General features: G+C 36.8%; 1 protein-coding gene across 1 annotated transcript; it reads right to left on the reverse strand.

Moving 5' to 3' along the window:
* Positions 1-519: 519 nt before the first annotated feature.
* Positions 520-23,392, reverse strand: LOC102222116 (rho guanine nucleotide exchange factor 18-like). The gene is made up of 21 exons (XM_005806301.2): positions 21,954-23,392; positions 15,512-15,568; positions 14,408-14,518; positions 14,026-14,120; positions 12,817-12,957; positions 12,332-12,576; positions 10,152-10,277; positions 9,796-9,913; positions 8,570-8,821; positions 8,247-8,323; positions 6,679-6,860; positions 6,391-6,446; positions 6,000-6,179; positions 5,771-5,911; positions 4,982-5,073; positions 4,826-4,900; positions 3,681-3,728; positions 3,118-3,579; positions 2,144-2,459; positions 1,915-2,019; positions 520-1,266 (listed from the first exon to the last, which is right to left on the reverse strand). Exons 4-21 carry the CDS (start codon positions 14,102-14,104, stop codon positions 1,109-1,111), a joined length of 2,853 nt encoding a protein of 950 aa, XP_005806358.1. The 5' UTR covers positions 14,105-14,120; positions 14,408-14,518; positions 15,512-15,568; positions 21,954-23,392; the 3' UTR covers positions 520-1,108.
* Between the last annotated feature and the right edge of the window lie 106 nt (positions 23,393-23,498).

The raw sequence follows: 23,498 nt of genomic DNA on the forward strand, positions 1-23,498 counted from the left end.
TGCGTTTGGTGTGAACGCAGCATGAATGTTGGGAAAAGTGTCTTCAGTCAGAGGCTTCTTCAAATTCGCTGTAATACAGACTGCTACAAAAGATCTTTCCTGCCAACAGCCGTCAATAACTTGAAGAATTCGAATTAATAAGTTACATTTAATTTCTCTTTTGGATCGATAAAGTATTCTTGAACTGAATGTATGCAAGAATAAACGGATGGATAGAAGGAAAAAACTGTTCAATAATCACTGGATGAATGGATGATTATTGAATAAATACCTATATGGATGAAAAGATAAATGATCAGAGTGGATGGATTGAAAAACAGTGAATGGATAGAACCACAAGTTTTCCATTAAACAACATAAAAAGTTCAATAAAGCATTAAGTTTGCATTTCATTTCCCTGCACTTCTGACAGTTTAAATAAAATGAAAAAAAGTGAGATTAGCCTAATTGTGGAAGACAAAAAAGTTAATAAAATATCAAAATAACACATTATGAAAGCTGCTTCACATTGAGTTCTTCATTTAAAATGTTTTAATTGCATGCCGTTCAGTTGAAGTTTGACAAGTTTTACACAAAACCAGTTCATGTTTACAGAGTTTCAACCAGGAACAACATGATGTTTCGCGATACCAAAACATGAACAGACTGTCAGAGGCAGAATTGTTGTGAACTCAAACGCGTTTGTCTAAAACTTTAAATATGTGTCAATACTGTGTGAAAACTCAGTCTGCACAAACTGCTGCCATCTACATGGATTGTTCATTTTCAATAAAAAGCTGGACCGATTCGTACACAAGCTGAGAAGCAGAAACCTGAAGATCTTTATATTTACAGACATAAACTTGTCAAACCAAAGTTGTACACACATTATTACGGCTGTTAAAGTTAAAGCTTAAGAGCCGATTGCTTAATAGTTTAATAAAAATAAAACTAATCTTTGGATCAGAGTCTTTGTGTATTAAAATAATTATTTAAAATATATATTTTTTTCATAATTACAAAAGACCAAACTTTTTGATTTGTTTTCTTTTGGCAAATGTGCAACTCTTGGAGGATTTCTCATCTGGATTAAAGATGTCTTCCTGCTGCTCACATCCAAACTCCTCCGTTAAAGAACGATAACATTATCTTGTTCTGTCGTACGTATGCCTGTCGGGAAGGGAGGAGGCGACGGCGGCGGATGAGAACTGACGTTGTTCCACTTCGGTGTGATGAACGACTGAGACGGCTTCACGTTTGGGCCAGATGCTGGTGGCCTGAAGGTATCTGAGGGAGGAGGGGAGAAAAGATTTGAAATACTTCCCTGCAGCATACAAAACATGAAATTACACCCACTAATGTAGTTACTGCTCAAGTTAAACTGGTGATTTATACTTTATTACAATAAATTATGTTGTTAAAGCTACTTAAAGTCAACAAGCAAAACAGTTTAAGGTGACATCTCCTTTAAAAACAGAATATTAGATTTATTTATGACAGAATTTATAAAACTGTACATCATTACGTTTATACTTTTGGCAAAGTAAGATAAAGCTTACTTTATCTTACAAATTAAATTACAATTTAATTAAATTTGTAAATTACAAATTTAATTTGTAATTTACTTGATAAATTACAAATTTACTTGGTAAATTTGTAATTCCGTACATTAATATCTGTGTATGTTTTAAGTCAGTTCAGAAGTGTTTTTCTGTATCAGATCAAATCGGCTGATATAAACTTCAGATATCTGTATCGTATTGAAAGTGAAAAAAGTGGATCGGTGCATCCATGAAGATAATTGGATAAAAAAAAACTAAAAAAAAATGTTATTAATGTAAGAAAAATGTACAAAAATGACATCAGAAGTTGTAGCAAAGCTGATATTTTTGGAAACATTTTTAACAGTTTGGAAAAGTTTCTCTAAGTTCATACCTGAACTTAAGACTCTTTTTGGACTTGTGCTTATTTGGGCTTTTAGACTGCCTCCGTTTTTCCCCGTCACCCGGATCGGGACCACCTGGGTTACGTCTATATTGGCTGGAGGAAGAAAAACAGGAATGATGTTCAATAGACAGAAAGTATCTGCAGCTTATGGACCTGTAATAACCCATAATAAAGGTTTAAAACGACTAACCCAAATGAATAATTTGGGGTTTCTGACCTGCACTATGGGCTCTTTTATGAGAATGCTTTGACTTGATTTTCTCCTTCCCTTTGGGTTCGGCCGCCAGCTTCCTGGGAATCTTCTGCTGCACCTCCACAGGTTTCTGCACCTGGTTGGTGGTGCTCATCAACTGAACAGGCAGCATCTGTCTGCTCATTCTGATGCTGGTGCTCCGGGGCGGAACCCGAGGAGGAGTTTCTGCCGGGTCAGGAGAGTTACCAGTAAAGACCAGCGCACTGGGAACTGGGGTCAGAGTCCCTGCTCCGTTTACTATGCTGCTCCTGAATGATGAGAAAGTGGAGAGCGCCGGAGTCTGGGAAAAGAAAGGACAATGTGAGGAAGATGTTAAAATCATGAAGAACACAACCAGAGTTGGGCAGTAACTAGATACATTTACTTGAGTAATGTTTGGAAAAATATGCACTTTGAGGAGTATTTTTACTGCGGCGTACTTTTTCCTTTTACTTGAGTAAAAGTAAAAAGCTCTTTTACTTTTACTCGCTACACTGGAGTAAAATTTCTGGACACTTTGAGTAAGTTCACTGAATGAAGAAAAAATTCTCCAGACATAAACACACCGACAGCCTTTTCTAAGTTTTATATTGAAAGAAATTGATTGGGAAATTGTTTTCTTTTGCCTGATTTTTGTCATTTTATAATTTATAGAAATTATTTTCATACCAACATAACTTTATATTTTGATCTGTCTGACGATGCAACTTTTAGATATAAAATGATTTGATCAGTTATTCAGTACTTGAGTCGCCTTTTTACCAAATACTTTTTACTCTTACTTGAGTAATTTCTTGGATAGATACTCTTAACTTTTACTTGAGTAAAAATATGTTGAAGTAGTGATACTTTTACTTGAGTACAATTCTTGAGTACTCTGCCCGCCTCTGTGCACAACGCTGAATAAAGATGAATTATATAAGATAAATGATAGATGTGATTTTCTCTTTTATTCTCACCCGTGTCGGATCGTCATAATGGTTGGCAAGCTTTGCCTTCATCTTTTCCAAACGTTCCTTGTCCCGATTAACCACCTCCCGGTCCCTCTCCAGTTTCTGTGTGGTCTCCCTCAGTCTCTCCAGGTCCTGTTGGTACGTCTCCCGAATCTGCCTCAGCTCCAGCTCTTTTTCTTTTAGTTTCTCCTCCGTCTTCCTGCACTCCTCTTCCCGCTGCTGCAGCTCGGCGTTCTGACTGTCAATCAGCACCTGCTGCTTCTCTCTCTCCTTCTCCCAGTGCTGCTGCTCCGCTTGATGCTGGACCTGCTGCTTGTGCAGCTTAGCCAGCTCCTCTTTCTGCTTCTCCAAGTTGCGCTCTTTCTCCTTCTCAAGCAGCGTGTCGGTGTTGCTGCGGACGGGCAGCTTGCTCTTTGACTCGAAGAGCTTCTGCAGTTCGATCCTGCTGTCCTGCTGGGCGATGACGGCCTGCACGAATCAAAGTGGAAATATTTTGTTTGCAACAGAAATACAACGGCATTTTTAAATTGTAGACAATTCCATTTGTAGCTTTGTGAGGTTCGACTTGCCTGTAAGCTGTAGAGCTTCTGCGCCAGCAACCGAAGGCTATCAAGCACCTACAAAGCAGCAATGAAACTTTGGTGTATGAACACACATTCACATCTCCTAAACTCTTTTCAATCCTTCTTCTATTGCCACTTTATGAGACAGATCAACACGAAGTTGTGAAGTGAAATGGTAGTGATGCATGTGTGGCAAAGTTTTGTACTTTGCTCTTTTATTCAGATTCCTCTTAAAAACAAACGAGAAAGAAAGAAAATGCAGCGTAACCAGTGGAATCAGAGAAATAAGCAAGAGGATCGTGGTATGATTTGAAGAAATAAATTGATAAATATCCATTATAGTAAGTTTGTTGTCATTTTTGTAGAATCGCCATTTTATTTCAAATTTTAGGTTTTAAAATAAAGAAAAAAAAAAAAACATGAAACCTTTACAAAAAGAGCAAAGCTACATTTCCTGCTAATATTATGAAAACCGATGTAAAAAAAAAAAAAAACTTTCTGACCTAAAGACAAGAAAAATAGATTTAATAAATAATACTTGTACTTTTAGTGTAATTTTGTTGTGGAAATTCAATAAAATAATTACACTAAAATCTACATATGTAAAAACATTGGTTTCTTTTTTATCACTTTAAGCAAATTTATTAATAACCCCTGTGGGACATTGAGAGAGAAACCTTAATAGTTGAAAATTAATGTTAAAAGAAGCTCTTCTTTCAATATGAAATCTGTAATTTTGATACAATATTTCCCACAAAGTATTGACTTAAGGCTGGGAGCCGAAGGACAGGACTTTTACTTTTATTATTTGTAAAAGAAAACAAATGTAAATATATGTTGTTTCACTTTATAATTTTACAAAACTTTTTGTTGGTTTATCACATAAACTGCCAGTAAAATACAAAAAAAAAAAAACTTTAAAAAGGTATGGAAACAATTGCAAGGCATGTTTGAGTTGCAGAGCTGAAAATTTCAAATCTAATGTGTTAAAAACTGATCAGATGGTGTGTGTGGGTGTATGTGTGTGTTATTATATTATAGAATTGTATACCTATGTTGTAACCTGTCAACATAAATGGGAACATTTATATTTGAGCTGTACACTGTCCCTTTTTAAATACAGTTCATTATTGTCATCATGGTGGACTTACCGCTGTCTCAGGGAAACCACTGCAGGCTGAACCACAGAGCAGCTTTGGGTGGGATCCACTTTCATCGTCATCAGTCTGGAACAGAACAGAGGAAACTTCAGACGCTGTCTAAAAACTGAACGTCCAGTTTAGATCTTTTACACACGTCTCACTTACAGACTTCTCCAGGTCTTCAGAGATCGACATGTTCTTGAGAAGATGGTCACAGCTGCTGTACCTGCGTTGCGCCTTCTCAGCTGCATCTTCGTCTGACAAAACGTTACAACAAAATAAAAAATTAAAGAAACTCCTGTGGCTCAGTCTTCAAGAGATCTTAATGTCAGTCAATGATTTCATTTCTCCAGCCAGAGCTACTTTGGGGTTTGGTGCAATGACTGAAATAAGAAAAGCCTCAAAAGAAGAAGTCACCAGTATGATAAAGTATCTAGAAATGTGAAAGAAAGACACTTTGTTGTTTTAGTCAAAGATGATAAATGCACATTTTCAAGGTGCTGTTTCAGCAGCACAAAAAAAAAAGTCTTTTTTTAAGTCATAAGCATTACATTATTTGCATTTGCTAAATGCCACAGTAATGTGGATATGTTTTAGATAATCCTTTATTTTCAGAAGTTTACAAACTAAAATCTCTATGCCTGTAAATAATTTATGAAAACCCAGGCGGTAAAATCATGGCATTGTAACCTCCTGAAAGGTTAGTTCACAGCATTTATTCACTGATGGATGCATTTCAGGCACATTATAAACCAGCTGCTTCGGCCTCAGCATCATAGCAACATAAAAATAAATGAGATATAATATCAAAAACAGAGATAAGTCCTGAATTTTCCCAACTCGGATATAAAACATGGAAATTTCAATCTGATCTAAAGTCAGAAAAAAATTATAGTTTATAATAAACATCTAGTTTCACGTGAAAAGGTCTATCCTTACTAAAAACAAACTTACATTTCATGCTTTTAGCCACCAGATTATCCAGAGAGCCTTTAAAGGTTTCTGCCCTCCTGACACTTTGCTGTGTCTCAGTTTCCCCCTCAGGAGTGTCTGGATGCTTAATCGTCATAAAGAGAAGGTTCTGCAACTTTTCCACTGCAGAAAAAAGAAAAACCAACAAACAAACATTATTTAATCTCTCTACTTAAAGAGATAACTTTAACTGTAGTTTTTCTGGTCTTACCCTCTTCAATGGCCCCACTCAACAAGGCCTCCCCCTGCTGGAGGTCAGAAGCATCACCTCGCAGCAGCAGCCCGCCGTGAGGGGTTTTCTGACCCACCACATCATTATAAAGTTCAGCAAAAATATCCTGTTTCTTCTCCAGACTTTTCTTTATCAGCTCGTCTCTTTTCTGCAGCTTATCTGAAAAGTAGAACCAAACAGAACCTTCTTTAATCCGCCAAACGTAAACAAAGTCCTACAGATTTCCTACTATTTAGGTATAAAACAAAAATAGAAAAACTGCCTGGATTTTTTTCAGATATTTACCATTTTAATATTCTTTACCAAAGTTAACCAGGTATTTGGGTTACAGGTATGATGCGTGTACTCAACCTAAATTCAGGGGTTTTACCTTGATACATGTGCAGTTTAGTGATAATTTCTCTGTGCACTTCATTGTCTCTGCAACTGAAACACAAACATTTCACCGATATATTTTATTTCAAAGCGACAAATAAGCAATAGTCATCTTTCCAAACCGAGATGGTTTAATTTTTATCAGATCAAACAAAATTTTGGTTCTTCAATCATTTCACTGACAAACTTAAAACTGTTATTTTAATCTGTTCAAAGTTATATTCGGCTTATTAATGATTCTTTAACAATACAGCATCTTAAGATCTACATTTGTCCCTCTCACCTTTCTACAACGTCACGTATGAGGTCCATCCAGGTTTTGCACTCCTCTTTGGAGCTTGTGTAGAGCTCGTACATTTCTGGCGAGCCGGAGGGCCACGTACAGATGACATACATGCCTCTTTCCTCCTGGGCCACTTCCCTGACAATCACTCTCTGCAGGTAGATCACTGGCGGTTTGCTATCCTGCAAGAGACAACAATAATGTCCTCTGTTTACATTGTGATGTAGCCTTCATTATAACACCTCAGATCCGACATGTGGCATAGATTTAATAGATTCCAGCTAGGTTTTTTTAAAAATGCTTTCATTGTGACTTTACATCTGCTCAAATTGGTGTTTGAAAAAGTATTTGACCCCTTATAGATTCCTCCATTCTTGTTTTTCCCTTTTTCCTATTTTTTTTTATTTAGCGCTTTAGCATTTTTGCCAACTTTAAAACTTTAATTTTTCTGGATGAAGTCTACAGCACTAATTTGCTAAGCTGTGTTACAGACTTTCTGTGATAAAGTTTTGGTTATTGACTGTTAAAAATTCTTCAATTTAATTAGACATTCACATTCATGCTTTTCCTTTGAAAACTGGCCAGATGAATGTGGAACAGGTTTAGGAGATATGTGGGTTCCTAACATATTTGTGTTTTGTAACACTGGGTTACAAAAAATGTTTTTGGAAGTTCTCTATGTTTTTTCAACTGAACTAGAGCTAATTTTGCACCACTGAATCCAAAAATGACAACCATTTTTTTCTCAATCAGGTCAGATTTTTATTCTAATTTGATTCAGAGAAGTCAAATTAGATATTTTTGTGACATTATCAGTTCATTTCCGTTAATATTTCTCATCCAAAAAAGGTTTTACAAGAAAAAATTTTTTTCTAACAGAGTGTATTAATTAAATGTTACAAACTTGGATTTCTGTAAATTGAATAATAAACACTTATAATGGGAAGTACGTGTAAATTGAACATTACGTCTTCATAGTGCAAAATTCTCCATCTGTTTTCTCTCCTGATGGAGTCTCTCCCACTGCTCATCACCCATTGATCCCAGATTATCAGGAAAAAGATCCATATGTGAGAACAAGTCATGCATTTTGATGCTCATGTTGCATCCATAGTTCAGAAAAGTGACCTGATTGAGCAAAACCAACGTGATTTTTGGATTCAGCACTTCAAAATGATCCTAAAACAGCTGAAAAACCTTTTTTTTGGCCGTTGACCAGTTTTATTAATGCAGCATTTGAGAAAAAAAACAACATTGTATAATCAAGTAAGACTCTTCTTAAATTAAATCATAATTTGTATTTACTCAAGGGATCTTTGACATAAAAATTATTTGGATCACTAAAATAAAATATACCTGTAAGGTGGCAAACACTTAAAGCAGTGACCCAATCTGCTGCCATGACACTGAATTACACAATAATAACAGGGTTGAGGTGTGATTTTTAAAAATTTGTTTCAAAAACAAAACAAACAAGTACGCCTTTGACTTAATATTCCCAAGATTGCCTCATGAATACAACAGATAGTTATGACATTTTTATTTTCTGTGAATAGTTTTGGACTCACCATGGCAGCAAATACAAGCTTCTGATCTTTTTCTTGTAGCAGAAGGAGCATATCTGACAGCAGCACAGCATGGATTTCTGCAGGGGAAAAGACGACAATATGAAAATTTAAAAAGATACAGACAGTGCTGCCACTAGACACGTTTCAGGAATGATTTCTTTACATTTTACACACTCTCTTGAATGTTATCTAGCGGAAAAACCAACATTGTACCTGGTCATAGACAGCAGCATACTGACCAGTAAACTGAAAGTTTAAAATAACACTTTCATACAAACATACGTCTATTATTTCTAAGACAGAGGCCAGAGTCCATCACAAACCTTTTTGTTTACCGGACGACTTCCAGATAAGGGGTCCTTCATGCAGCAGCGTCTTGTTGCCCTGCAGCAGGTCCTCTCTACGGAACCAGCGGCCATCTTTCAGCTTGACCTGAGACTTTTGTTCCAGTCGACGGATGATCTCTCTGACGCGAGCGGTCTTCTCACATTCACTAACCTTGGTGTTCACCTGGGAGATGGTGTGCTTGATCAGCTCCAGAGCTTTCTCCAGCTGCCTGTGCTCTTCTGTGTCAGCTGTAAGAAGCAGCACAAAATAAATTACTAATGGGTCAGAAGAAAAAAACATTTATAAAACTGAAGCACCAATAAAAATCATGTGGTTCATTTCTGACCTCTGGGCTTTTTAAAGCTTGAAAATAAAAATATTAGGATTTGGCAAATTCTGACTTCTCCTTAGGGGCTACACTGAAAGAACATAAATATATAAGAACAGAAGTGAAAATAGTTTTCGCCGCAGGCCGTCATTAAATATTTGGATTAGACCGTTTCCTTTTTAATACCTTCTTTAGTCTCTGTGATTCTCCTGACTTAATTTTAAGCACCCTACCAATACTGATAATGTCTAATTTTGAGCATTTATAACTTTGTAACAGCATCCATACCCAAGAGTGTTGTTAGTGAGACCTGGTAATGTTTATGCTGCATTCAAGTTGTATTCAGAACAGGAAAATTCTGCCTTCCCAGTTGGAAAAAAAATCAACTGGAACAAAGTCGGATTCACCACCAAAAAACTGGGAGTAACTCCGACTACCCCCAGTTACGACTTGTTAGGACGTTCCTTGGTTAGACAGCAGTAAGTTATGGTGGAAACATGTTTATTTTACAAGACGCACATGTAAGAGTAGCGCCTGCAACTCTAAACTGAACACCATTAAAATTAAAGGTTACAATTATGTTTAAAAGAGGTATTGCAGACAATGTTTATGTGCGTCGCCATGTTGAAATGCCGACTTCCAAACGAGAACGCCGTCATCTCTGGGTCTGACGTCAAACCAAACTCAGAGGTATTCTGAGGTAACTGGAAAGCAGCATTAGAGTGGTTTATCTACTGATCCAAACTATGAGTACTGGATCTATAAAACAATGTATGCAAAGGTCTGATGGAGCTGAATTTGAACCATTTCCTGTTTATATTTGTCAGTGAAACTCTGGTTTTTACCAGAACTGACAGAAGGCAGCAGATGAACTGATCAGGGCGGATTCTTTACCGTCTGTATTCTGGATGATTCTCTCCAACAGAACCGGATATTTTGTGATGCGTTGAGTCACCAGCAAGAAACATTCAGGAATTGTTAATCTTCGCACCAGAGGCAGCTGATCAATTTTCTGTAAACAAAACATTTTTCTGTTTTTAAACCAACTTCATAAAATGTATTATCTTATACAGTATTTGTTATTACTTAAACTTGCCAACCATCTCCATAAACTTGTTGATTGGTGAAGACTTTGCTTACTTTAAACATCATAGATCTATTCTGGTTAATTCTATCTACAATATAAGTTACTTAAAATCTTTATTCATCAGTCTTTTTTAAATAAAGACTGAATAGTGCCGAATACTCACTCTTATCAAAATTTGCAGCTTCTTGTTGTTCTGCATTTGCTTCTTGTAGAAGTTGACAGCTTCGCTGTGATGGCTGCAAAAGTAGCCATAACCCTCCGTCATCTGTTTTCCCAGACTACCTGAAAACTGACACCAAAAACGAGAGTTTGACAAATCCGTCTTAATCTTTGGGTTTATGGGAAATAAAAAAATATATATCACATAGAACCCCGTCAAAAACATATTTTATTTATGCCTGAACAAAATGTAGTTCCCACATTTTCATCTGCCACTCAACCAAATCACACAGTCTGCAGTTTGCACAGGCAGAACAAACAGCCAATTGAAATGTAAAGTCTACCAGCAAAATGTTATGATATGCTCTTCGTCTTAGTGAGTTGATCCTCAGATATGAGGCTAGTTGAATGTATTATTTACATTTAAAACCCTGGCAAGATGCCCAAAAGATGAGGATGTATTTATCTTTGAATGAGTACATAGAGAGCTAAGCTGCTCTCAGCATATGCCTTTTAGATCAAAATCGGAAATTCAATTAAATATCAACGTCACAAGCTTGAAAACTTGGTTGTATGTTACGGAAAATCTACAGAAAAAACCGAGAGGCTTCCATTATTACTACATTATTATATCAATAGCTAAAAACTGTGATCAAAAACAAAATGCAATCAATTTCACAGCTTTCATACAGAGTAGGGATGCACGATATTACTGGCATGGTATCGGCTGATATCAGCTGTAAAATTTAACATCGGACAAATTATCTGTCAAAATAATTCACCGTTATAAAAGGCGTTGTTTTTATATGACAAACCAGTGTCAGTGATGCCTGCAGCACAGCACAACATCATAAGAAACTGATAAGTATTAAAGCGCGACTGATGTGCTTTTCATCAGGTTGAGTTTAGTTTGATGAAGATTTACCAGTTTGCACTGCTTGAGTCTTGTCATTATCTTAGAGAGAGCAGAAGTTATGAATAAATTTGACATTAAACATAATGCAAGTGGAAAGTGTTGCATCATTTTCATCCTCCTTTTTAGCATTTGCATTTGGCAGCAGGCTAAATTGACAAAGATAATGCAGTATTTTAACTCCACAGTAGAGAGACCATAGTTTCAGTAAGTAGGTATAGGAAAAAATATTGGTATCGGTTATCGGCCAAATGAGTTTTAGTATATCGGCTATCGACCAATAATCCAATATCGTTCCTCCCTAATACAGCCTGTAAAGATTCCCTACATGTTCAGATTTAATCATGGCCCATGATTAACAAGTGGGAAACTCAAACATTTGGCTTAAAAAGCATCAACTGTGAATTATTTTAAGGCAACAACCCAAAGACTGATTCCTTATGTCAGATCATAGAAAAACAACAAAGCTTCTCATGTTGGTATATTAAAGGCACATCTCCAACCCACTGTGGCAAAAGACTGATGCAAGATATCAAAAAGAACTGAGAGCCTCCACCCGTTGTGGGTGTAACTTAAGGATGCCTGAAGGCGGCATGTTCATCTGTTCAGCAGGTGATGCAAGTGTAACGTTTCGTCATTACCCTGTTCAGGAAGGAGGAGCCATATTTTCTGTCCCGTTTATGAATAATCTACGGCGTGAAATTATTTACTAACCTGCAGAACGGAAAAAAAGATGCATGGAGAGAAAGAAAAATATGAAACCTTGGATTGTTTAGAGATAGCAAAGTTCATAGCAATGTAAGACATTGCTATGAACATTTTAGTATGAATATAGCAAGATTTTCAATTTAAAAAGTAAGCAGAAAAATTGTATAAAATTCAGAACAGGGTAAAATCCAGCAGCAGAGAGTACATCGACCATAAAAATCTGGTCAGTGCATTTTCAGTTGTTTTTAACTTTTGAAAAAAAAAAACTGGTGGAGCATGAACATAAAAAGACTGAATTGTACGCAATTATCCCAGCATTATGGAGCAAATCCACTTTAGGCGTCGTATCAGACCCCTATCGGCACTTTTATTTTGTAAACATCACATGGACAGAAAGATAAAGGTGGAAATATGTAGGTGAATAGAAACAGCATAGAGCAGATAAAGAATAAACACAATATATTTATACAAATTCTGCTAATAAACCAAACTCCCTGGTAGATATTATTATTTTCTTAAAGACATGTCCATGATGGTTATTCTGGACCGCTCCTTCGCCCTACCTGATTGATGAGGATATCCGCCAGCTGTGTGATGCAGTAGTTATTTCGATTGTCCTCATCCGCACTCTCAAATTGTCGGGATTTGAGGGAGTTGAGGAAGAAATGGTGGAGGCTGAGCAGAACCTCCAGGCCGGGGAAGAGCTTCTCCAGCCAGACAATAACGTGGAACTGCTTCAGCTCGTACATGTAGATGTGGAGAAGGATTTTCAAGGTTCGCACATGGTTCATCTCAGTCTGGATCAACTCTAGGGAATTGACAAAGGTGTTGTCATTAAGCAGCTGATGTTTGCTCAATATTTAGCCTGAAACTTGGGATAGAGGAGGTAGAAATATTTCTATATAAACACATCGTCTAAAACAACACATGACTCTTACAAATGCAAAAGATTTGAGGGTAATGAGGCAGTTAACAGATTACTCTTTTCCAGGAAGAGTAAGACACACCCCAGTTTATACGTTTTGACTCAACGTCTTTTTCAGCGTACCATAGATGACATCCTGCCTTTTAACAGCCTCTTTGTTCAGAGACATCAGGTAGTTCTGGTCCACAGCCGAGCTCCAGGACTCCGCCTCCAGACCGCAGGAGTCGCTCTCCAGATCAGCTTGCAGCTCGGCATAATGGGAGTCTGGTGACACACACCGACAGGACACAGGCAAGAATAGTTCACACACTGTTCAGGTGACAGGGATTTCAATTTTTTTGATGACAAACAGTTATGCCAAAGAAAAAAAATAGGAAAGAAAACTAAATTTTTTTAAAGGACAATATAAAAGTGTTTTGGTAACACTTTATTTTAACGGGGTGTGCATAAGACTGAAATGAGACTGACATAAACATGTCATAACAACAGCCATGAACATGAGGGAGTCTTTATGAATGTTTATGACTGTTGTCATCAAGTGTCATTCGGTAAATAATGACACTTTTAAAGCAAAGTTGCACTAAAAGTTGCATTAAAAGTGTAAACTTTGCATTAGTCGGTCAATAACGACTATTAACACAAAGTTCTATTAAAATCAGCATTAAAAGTCCATTAAAAGTGTAAACTTTGCATTAAAACTGTCATTATTTACCGAATGACACTTCATGATAACAGTCATAGACATTTATAAAGACTCCTTCATGTTCATGACTGTTATGACATGTTTATGTCAGTCTTATGCACAGCCCATCAAAGTGTTGCCAAATAACTTTTATATTGTCCTTTTAAAAAAAATTTGTTTTCTCCCTTATTTTTTCTTCGGCATAACAATTTGTCATCAAGCTTAAAGAAACTGCATTTTGCTTTACATTTTTGTAGAATTTCTGTGGGTTTTTTTAGGTTTGAGTGAATATAAATCCACACTGTCCTAAAATCTTGTAATAAAGAAGACTTTTCTTAAGCTTGAGAGAAAACATAAATTCATATCTAAAGAAAATTAAAAGAATCGGAATGAGGCGAGACAATTTAAATCTTTTTGTTAAGGTGATAAATCTATTTACTAACATTTTTAAATTATATTCTACTAAAAGGGTAAATATTTCATTATGTTTGCAACATCATATGATATTTAAAACAAACAATTCTCTGATTAAATCAAAACAATACAGAAATTACTTTTTTAATTCTTCCCATCTTTACTTTTCATAAACTATTTCAATAAAGGCTACATAACTCTTTCATAACCACACCCTTCATCTGTTGCCAACTGACCTTCTGGGTTGATTGGCTCGGCCAATAAGGCAGATTCATCAGCGAAAGACTTCACCCGCTGGCCTTCAGTCTCATCCATCTGCACCTCGCTGGGTCTAGATGGCAGGTGATGAGATAAGGCTCATCAGATAAATTAAAACATGCCAGCACAAAAACAAAGTACCTCAATACTGCTGCGACTAGTGAAACATGTGAAACGTTTTTTTCAGGGTCAAGCAAAGTAAAATCCGTCAAGTGGAGTGGAACAAAGCTGACTAAAACTCAGACGTTTTGGATGACACATCCAGCCGGCCCGGAATACACATGGAAAAAAACCAAGGTGCTGAATCTTGACGGGAAGTTGTTCCGTTTCTGATGAAGATTTTTTTTATTTTAAACCAACCTCACGCTTGCTGGTCTGTGTGAAGATTAAGCTGGTGATGAGTTGGATGTTTGGGGAGGAAAACTGCCTGTCCAGCCATTAGAAGGCGAGGGACAGAAACTCTCTGCAGAGCTGTGAGTCAGAACAAGAGACAAAAAAAAACAAACTGTGTGTCAAGATGTGCGGGTGTTGATGGTGAGGCAGACGCTTGAGACCCAGGTACGATTATAGAAGGTGGCTTAATGATGAATAATAATCCAAAAACAGTCCACAAAACACAGGCAGCACGGTTGAGCAGATGCCAGGGCTCAACGCCGGTAGCAACAGGTTAACGAGTGGACTCGGAAGCATACGTCGCGTAAACAGCTAAGACAAGGACCCGACGAGGAACAAAGGACACAGGTGGGGTTAAATACACAGAGGGTAATCACGGAGACGAGAAACACCTGGGAACAATCAAGGGGAGACAGGACAACACGGAGACCCAGACACAGAAACTCGAAATAAATACACAGAAAAACACGGGACATGACACTGTGAGAGCAACACAGGGAAAAAGATAAACACCGAAAGTAAACTGGTGAGACATTCACTTAAAAACATGAAATGTTCCAATGAAAAAAAAAAATCCATGATGATATTAATCAATACTTATATAACCTGTCACAACAATAGCTGCAGTTATTGGCGTCATTATGTTTTCTGAACTATTCACTTCAAAAACATGCGTCTAAAGGACTAAAACTCTCATTCACCTGCCTTGTGACACTTTAAACAGATAAACTATCTGAGCCGAGGAAGAGGGAGTGTAAGCAGAGTGAAACAAGCCGCAGCAGAAAGAATCATGTGAAGGAAACTGGTTTGACAGACTGACACCACAACTCAAGTCAGACCAACTGAAAGGGAAAAATAAAACTAGGAGCAAAGTTGACTTGTGGTAGCAAGCTGCAACTGAACAATCAGACAAATATGTTCTAGACTCAAAGTGAGAAAACTCCAATATTTATAAATGTGTTCTTTAAATTAAACTAAAATATACATCTCTGTAAAAAGGTGCAAAAATAATCAAAGAAACATGAATTATAAGTAGTTCATTGTTACTTTTAACCAATTTGAATGACTCACCCTTCTCATGAGAAAGTTTTCTTTTTCTTCTGTCTTCACAATGTTTCCACAGATAAGCTGGGAAAAAAATAGGAATGAAAAACATGAAATAAAGAGTAGATATGAGGGATGTTAAAATGCCGATCAATCTGATTCAACAGTAGCAAAGCATGGAGCAAACAAAAATATTCAAACATAATTTATGTTTTAAGCTTCCTCTTATCGAAGAGCTTATTCAGGAAAACAGAAGCTGTGTAAAGTCAGACACACCTAGAATACACGCCAACTAACGTTTGATCAAAGAAATTGAGGAACATATACGATTGGTCACCAATCCAGGGCATCGTTTATCACGCTTTTTCTGAAAAACTTTCCACGTACCACCATTCTGACCTTTTAAACACCAACACAACAAGAACTGGACTTTTTCAACTTTAAAAAAACAACAGCAAACACTTTCCTATACACTGGCACTACAAGACAGAAACCGCTCTCTCTTGTAAATGAGATCTTGGATCTCATTGGAACAACCTGTACTAATAAAGCTTAAATAACAAAATAAATAAATGATTGGTTAAAAGGTGCAGAGTATCATTGCCTTAATTTACTCAGAAGTTGAAAGTTAAAGATTAAAAGTTAGAAGGTTTATCGCCAAACTCCCACATTCAATCCAAAATGGCGGCCTTGCATTGGAAACTTGGGGCTAGTTTAAGTTAAAAAAACAAAAACAGTTTAATTTCACTTTGGACAATTTGCCCCTTATATCTCCCACACATGCACAAAACACTTTAACGTCTTTTTGAAAATGTTTCAAAAGTGTTAAGGTAAAAAAACACCAAATCCCCCCTCACCTCCCCACCCACACAAAATACATTATTACCTTGATCTACCAAAAACAATTAACTTGCTCACAGACAGTGTTTGGAAACAGTATTTGACTCATTTTTTGTCAAACTTAAATGTTTAGGATAAAACTAATTTTAAAGTAAGGTAAAGATAAACTAAATTAATAGCAAAAAAACATTTAAATTATTAATATAAACAGCTATTCAGCCCAATTTGGATCTATGTAAAAAAAAAAAAAATTAAACTAACAAAACATTGCTCCACCCTTTACCTGAAGCATTTATGATTACTGGCAATAAGTCTTAAGTCACAGTGAAACTGCAGAATTGTTTCAATCTAGTCTTATTAGAGTGCTAGAGAGCTTCTAAATCAGATGCAGGTCCAGACTTTGACTAGGCCAGGCCTGTTTGGGTTAAGCCACCAAAAGATGGACGTGGTGAAGTTTAAGGTCACAAACTGATGACCGGATGTCCTGCGGCAGAACAATTCATCCATTAAATTACAGGAAGTTTTCAGGTTCAGGAGGAAGCCAAGCCATCCCAAACCATCACACTACCCCCACTGTGATAAAAAAACAAACAGATTATTTAGGAAGGTGATGGTAGTAAAGCTTTGAGGATCTGGAACATTTATGCATGATAAATACAGAATAAATACAAGCTTAGATACTTCAATCCTATCGTTTTTTAAAGGAACTGGAGCATCGTTCATTTGGTTGTGATGTTATTCCCAGATCCAGACTCTGACGTTAACGGGACGCAGCAATAAACACTCAGTTTTATGGTTTTCAGATTGTTCTGGGTGACCTTTGAATTACTTTTTGTTGAGGTGTTTCTGAAGAAGTAAAAATCTATTTGCTTGATTAACTGATTGTCAAAGCAGTTGGTGACATTTGTCCATATTTACCTTGAAATTAATTGATACCAAGATTTATTCTAAAGACAACTAAGGGTAGCCCAAGTATCACTAGTGTTACCTGTGGCTCAGTGTGAGAACCAGTGTGTTTGCAGAACATTATTTAAAGAATCCTGCCATCAGAATTGTGGTCAACAGCAAACTCAAACAGGTTATAAATATAATCTACCAGAACCTTTATTTAAAGCCGCGCTGATAAAGGCTTCAATAGGGTCTTCAACGTAAAAGCAAACTCTAAGACTGTTTTATAATCTTTTGAAGAAGTTCTGCCCTCCAACAGCAAAGCAATGATCCATGTCCTGATGCTGAGTGCAGTTCATGCATACATGAGGGTTTTCTCAGGGTTAAATTACAAATATAATATTACACATACTGTGAAGGAACCACACATCTTCATATTTCTATGTGACGGAGCCCGTTTTCCATTAGTATCATTTTCCTTTCTTTAAACGCATCCCTCCAAGCCTCATGCTAAGTCATTCCCCACAATGTGGCTGTTTCCAGTCCCTTGTTGTTTCTGACAGCCACACCTGCTGCGATTCACCCAAACTGGGTGGAGAAAGAACCAACAAGCATGAATTACAGGTCATACCCTGCAAGAGAAAAACTAGACCAGCGAGTCGGCCAAGTCTGCTGCAGAGGACGGACAGATGGAGAAAGGAAAAAAACAAAACAAAATACGCTACTAGCACGAAAGCAGCTTCACTCTCCATGGTCATAATCATAGTGTTCCCAGACAAATTAGTGCATGAAAGTGAATAAGTAACCTCTGATGTCATGTCCTGTCATAGGGACACAAACCAGAAACAAGAAAGCAACTTTAAGGAGAATCATGATTAATTTCTCTCTTTTAAAAACAAACCTAAAATCAGAGGCATTTTGTACAGAACATTATCACACTTTAATTATAGAATTACATACATGCAAACTGACGACCTGTGTGTCTGCCTGAACCTGCAAAACATCACAATGAACAGAAAACTGACTATGTTGACTAATTCACAAGCAAATCAGACATAACATAGAAAAACAGCAAGAGGCGGCCAGTAGGGTGACGATGCGGTCAGCAGTTGAAAATGAAGCACCTTGATCAGTGACGACAATCTACGCAAATCCCTAAAAGACATTTATAACTGATTGAGATTATATAGTTGTTAATTACGCCACGTACATGTAGTTCAGAACATGGTGTTAATTAAACAAACTGACATGTCCTTAAAATTATTTTGGCAGCTTGCAAAACGCAAAAAGGAAATTATTTAAATTTGTAGGTTATCCACCAGAAAAACTCAAACTACGAACCTTTGGAACCCAGAAGGGTACATGCAGAACATTGCAGATGAAATGCCAAAACTTAGGAAGTAATGTTGTCGAAATAGGAAAAAGAGAGCATTATCAGCAAAAGAAAAATATGCACCCACTACATCACATAACTCCAGACTGTTTACATTGCTGCTCTTCAATGTCAACCAAACTCCAACCCCATTTTTGTGAAGAGAAACGTTCATTTATAGTTTTCTACTGACTTCTGAAAGAGTTTGCAGAATAATGTGCGTATTTTCACAACCGCACTATTCTATTTTAATTTTCTTATTAAGCATCTCAAAGTGTGCAAGCAAAGTTTACTCATGTTGCACCAAAACGTTATGAAACCAATGGCTCAGCAGTTATACATTGCACTTTTCCTGCTGCTTTCACCTTTAACAGCCTTGACCACAGCTTACTTATTAACCTCAAGATAAATGGATGAGCACATGCTGCAATCTTTGGCTTTAAATGTGGTAGACTCGTAATGTCACTGAGCATCTGTGAATGTCCAAAAGTAAAGCTGTCTATTCACAACTCCTCATCCTAAAGTCACAGGGAACCTTTGAATAAACGTTTGAGATTGACTGGAAAATGCAATATTTCACACAGGTACTCAAGATTTCCCCCAGAAAACTTGCTAAGCCTGGTGGTTGGGTGCTAGTGCAGTCATTCATCCAGTGGCCCGTTGTGTTTTTCAGTTAGAATATGTTGAAAGCTGACAGGAAATTAGAAAATACCACTAGATTATTTTGTGCTATTGAAAGATTGGAAGATTAATATGTGAATACCAACTATAAAGTCTTACAAAATGCAAACAGTTTAAAAATACTTAAGTAGATAAGCAATGCTTACCCTGGTGACCCGCCAGGCTTATAAAACACTGGTGGAAACCCTCGGTACTGACACAAATTTAAGAGCAAACAAGATGAAAATGAAAGCTTGAAAAGGTGGTTAATTCATTTGTTTTTCTATCAGTTTGTCTTGTTCAGTCTTGTGAAGCAGCTGGAGCCTGAGGCTGTCTAATTAGATCACACAGCCAACAATCAGGAATACACAAAATATTCATCAATACTGCAAAAAAAAAACTTTGATAGAAAAAGAATAAAACACTGGACTTTATAAATCTAAACAACAGTTAAATTAATATTAATCAGAATAACAAAACAAAACCTGGGCGTTTTTGACTGTGGAGGAAAATAACACCAGCTGAAGGGGAAGAGGCAAAACTCTGACATACTTTCTTCTTGTGCAGCAGCGGTACTACGAACCAACACAAAAACATGCCAAATTTTACGGAACTAAAACGGCAAACAATAGCTGTCAATACTACGACTGGTATGCAAAGCGGTAATTGGATCCCTTTGTAGTGGCTTTTGGTAAGAGAGCTGAGTCTCAAACACACAGAAATGACATTGCCCTTTCTGACTTACAGAGATATAACCCTGTTTATAATTTTAACACTAAATGTAGGCCGATGGCGGCCATGTTGGATTCTCAGGCCCCTGGTAGGGGAGGAGATTCCAGATTTTCCAGTCAGTTGACTTAAAGATGGAAATCCTAAGTTTCAAGTTCAAACTGAACGCAGTATCGTTTGGCTGGGACTTTGTAACGCTGATCTGGGTAAAGTGTCAGACGCAACTTAACAGTTCAAGCAGAAAGACCAGGCATATTACTATGAACAATACAAACTAATATTTCTCAGTATTTTATGAGTTCAAAACCCAAACAATGCGTTTGAGAATCTGACCCAAACTTAATGACTGAACTTTCTTTGACCTTGAAGATGATATGGATTTGAAAGATTAATAAAAGTGCAACTTCCCAACTTCTAAAGAACTAAAGTATGTGTTCCTCTTATACAAAAATATGAAATTATTATAAAATCAAGATCTAGCGTTTGAATTACACATCACTGCAAAAGGTAACACAGTGCCTAGTTAAAGTATTCCTTCAATTTTTTCACATTTTGTCACATCGAAACCACAAACTGTGCCTGAAAAGGAAAGCAAGTCATATTTATACAGGTTTTCTAATCATTTTACAACTTTTACACATGTTGTGCATTTGTAATGTGTTGTACTATGCAATTAATATTACAGCTGCAACTCAGTTGGAGTACGTCTGTAAAAGCTTTCCATATTTTGACATCTTTCTCTTTGAAAAATAGGTAAAATTCAGTCATAGAAATTTATCTGGATTTCGGTCTGGACTTTGACTGGACCATCCTAACACCTGAATCCACCTTGACCCAAACCATGCACTGGTGTTGCAATGATCACAATAGCCTTTGCAATTGTCCCATACCCTTAATTTTCAAGATCATGATTCGCTCTCCATGGGATGCTAAATGCTTGAAACATTTTATTTTAATCTTAAATCAACTTTGATTTTCTTCTCAACTTTATCTCTAGTGTTTCTTTCCTGAATCTTATGAAGGACTGATTCTGTCACAACAACTAAAAAATAAATAAATATAAATGAAGAAATAACTAAACAATTAAATAAAAACGTGAGGAAATAAAACTCTACTGTGATTGGTCATCTACAAACCAACCAGCTCCCAAGAATCCACACAAACTTTTTGTATTAAATAAATAAATGTGTAAATGAACATGGAAGCAAGTAATTACAACATATGTACCTATACTTATTTATTTTCAGTTTTATTTCCTTATTAATTTATTGTTGATTTTAGCAGGATCAATCCGCCATAGTAAACAAATAGTTGCTGTGGATTTTATTTTTTCATGCACCGAAAATAATGCTATATGTTTATAAAACTTTAAACTATATTTATTTATTTATTTATTTGAGCAAGAAAATGTACACAAACGCATTGCACATGTGCAACAACAACAGAGGGGATGGGAAACGGCAGGACGAGATTACTGGGCGCTCCACTGGAGTGGGAATGCTGGGAATGCCAAGGTGAGAGTATCTGACCTGGATTCATAACATTTCCCATCGACTGAGTGTCAGATGAGCTCAGCGGAGGCCGGTGATCTGAAGCATGAAAGTGGGAAACGGGAGTGGCAGACGGCGATACTAGCAGACCCGTAGCGCGGCCCAACGGCTGCCCAACGGTTAAATGCTAACTTTACACAAGCTTGACACCCAACAGCAGTGAAAATGAATTGAGTTTGATTAAATTATTAAATAACTCCAGCTCCTTTACGAGTTTGGGGTAAATAAAACGATACGATTAAAAAAAAAAAAAAATCACTCGATCACTTTTTTCCATGTTTTTATTTTTATTTTTTACTGAAAACACACAAGTGACGTTACGTTTTTTAAAATAAAATAAAATCAGCTAGCTTCGTTTGTCAGCGATAGCTGCCTACAAGCTGTTTTCCTCCGACAACATTTTAACACAAAAGCAGTCACACAACTTTACCTGGAGGTAGGAAAAGCCTGTAGTAGGAGGAGGACGCGTCTAAGGCGAAACCCAACTTTCTGTTTACTTTCAGGCGAAGGTAAAGATAATAAGTCTCTTTACAGATCCAACTAAACAGAAAGGAAAAAATAGTGAAGATGTCTTCGGAGGAACAAGTGCACAAATCATTAAAAAAAGGGGAGGTTGGACGGTGAAGGGAGTGTTTTAAAAGAAATCCCAGCCTCCTCTCTTCTCTCGTTCGTCCTTTTTCTAAACACTCATTAGGGCAGTGAACGCAGCACTTGTGTTTGTCGAACGGCGCTTTTGACATTGATGTATGGCAAGACGATTGTCTATTTACTCAATATTCTTGATTTTGGGTGTCAAAGTTGCCACCAATTAAATCAAAATTCCATGCTAATTTTTACATTTAAAAACATGAAAAAGTGCTGAAAGCATCGTATCGTTTACTTTATATTCCGTTTCTTTGTAGTTTTTTTTTTTATTTTTATTTTCCCAGGTATCCCAAAACACTTGAAGTTAAATGATACAATTTGATGCAAAAATTCTTTATTTATCCTAACGGGCAAAATAAATGTTGCTCATGTTATTCATGTCAAAATGGGCATGGCTACACCGGTAGCAGTCAATCTCGCAGCACATCTGAAGAACCCTCTGACTGAAGAATATTTTTTAAGCCTGTGAGATGATAATTAGCTGCTCCAAGTTGTTGCCACGGCTAACATCAACATCATTTGCAAAGTCATTTAAAAATTAAGTTAATCACAACAACCTGATTAGCCTTAAACACACAAGCATTGTTTCACTGATCTTATCAATAGCGTATGGTAAAATATTGACCAGGTCAGGGAAACTGACAACAGGCTTTCGTTGTGATTGAATTAGAAGACTAGATTGGGTGCTTTCTTGTCCTTTTGTCAACTGATGTCACATTTATTTTCATTAATAGGGCTTCACAAGTAAGGATATTGCCATCAGCAAAATTGCATCCAAATAAACAATTTATTGAATAATTTAGAACATCAAGAAAAGTTCAGCTAGTACTAAAGATATGTTTTAAAGACCATTAAGCTAATGAATTGGATTTCCACCAGTGCAGAGCTTGTTCAGGAATGTCATGCTATGAAACTTTGTTAGAGCCTACTGTGAAGAAATAGATCATTTTTTTCTGTTATGAAAAATCAGCATTTCTTTGTGTAGAAAACTCTTGTAAGAGTACCCTTATAATATGGGTAAAAAAAAATCTTTTTCCACTGGCAATTTGACTCATAAGAATTATTCATTTAAAACAAGCTCATATATTGTGCTGAAAAGTTATGTTTCATGAAACTTCACCAAAACGTACTTGGTAAGATTTTGTGTTTTTGCAGTGTAGGTTAATTGGTTTCCCCAAATTGTCCTTAGGTGTGAGTGTGTGTGTGTGTGAATGGCTGCTTTGTGCGGTCTCTGTGTTGCCATGGCAACCTGTCCAGGGTGTGTCCTGCCTCTGCTAGAGATATGAACCAGCGGTTATAGACGATGGATGATGGCTGTTTCTTTTGACTG

The sequence above is a fragment of the Xiphophorus maculatus genome, chromosome 6 (genome assembly GCF_002775205.1).
Source record: "Xiphophorus maculatus strain JP 163 A chromosome 6, X_maculatus-5.0-male, whole genome shotgun sequence".
Classification (NCBI taxonomy): Eukaryota; Metazoa; Chordata; class Actinopteri; order Cyprinodontiformes; family Poeciliidae; genus Xiphophorus; species Xiphophorus maculatus.

Excerpts from the sequence above, each read along its gene's own strand:
- LOC102222116 (XM_005806301.2), bottom strand. The coding sequence starts at position 14,104 with ATGGATGAGACTGAAGGCCAGCGGGTGAAGTCTTTCGCTGATGAATCT. Across the intron at positions 12,958-14,025 it reads CGAGCCAATCAACCCAGAAG|ACTCCCATTATGCCGAGCTG; the intron begins GTCAGTTGGCAA and ends GTGTGTCACCAG. Across the intron at positions 6,180-6,390 it reads TAAACTGCACATGTATCAAG|ATAAGCTGCAGAAAAGAGAC; the intron begins GTAAAACCCCTG and ends TCTACTTTTCAG.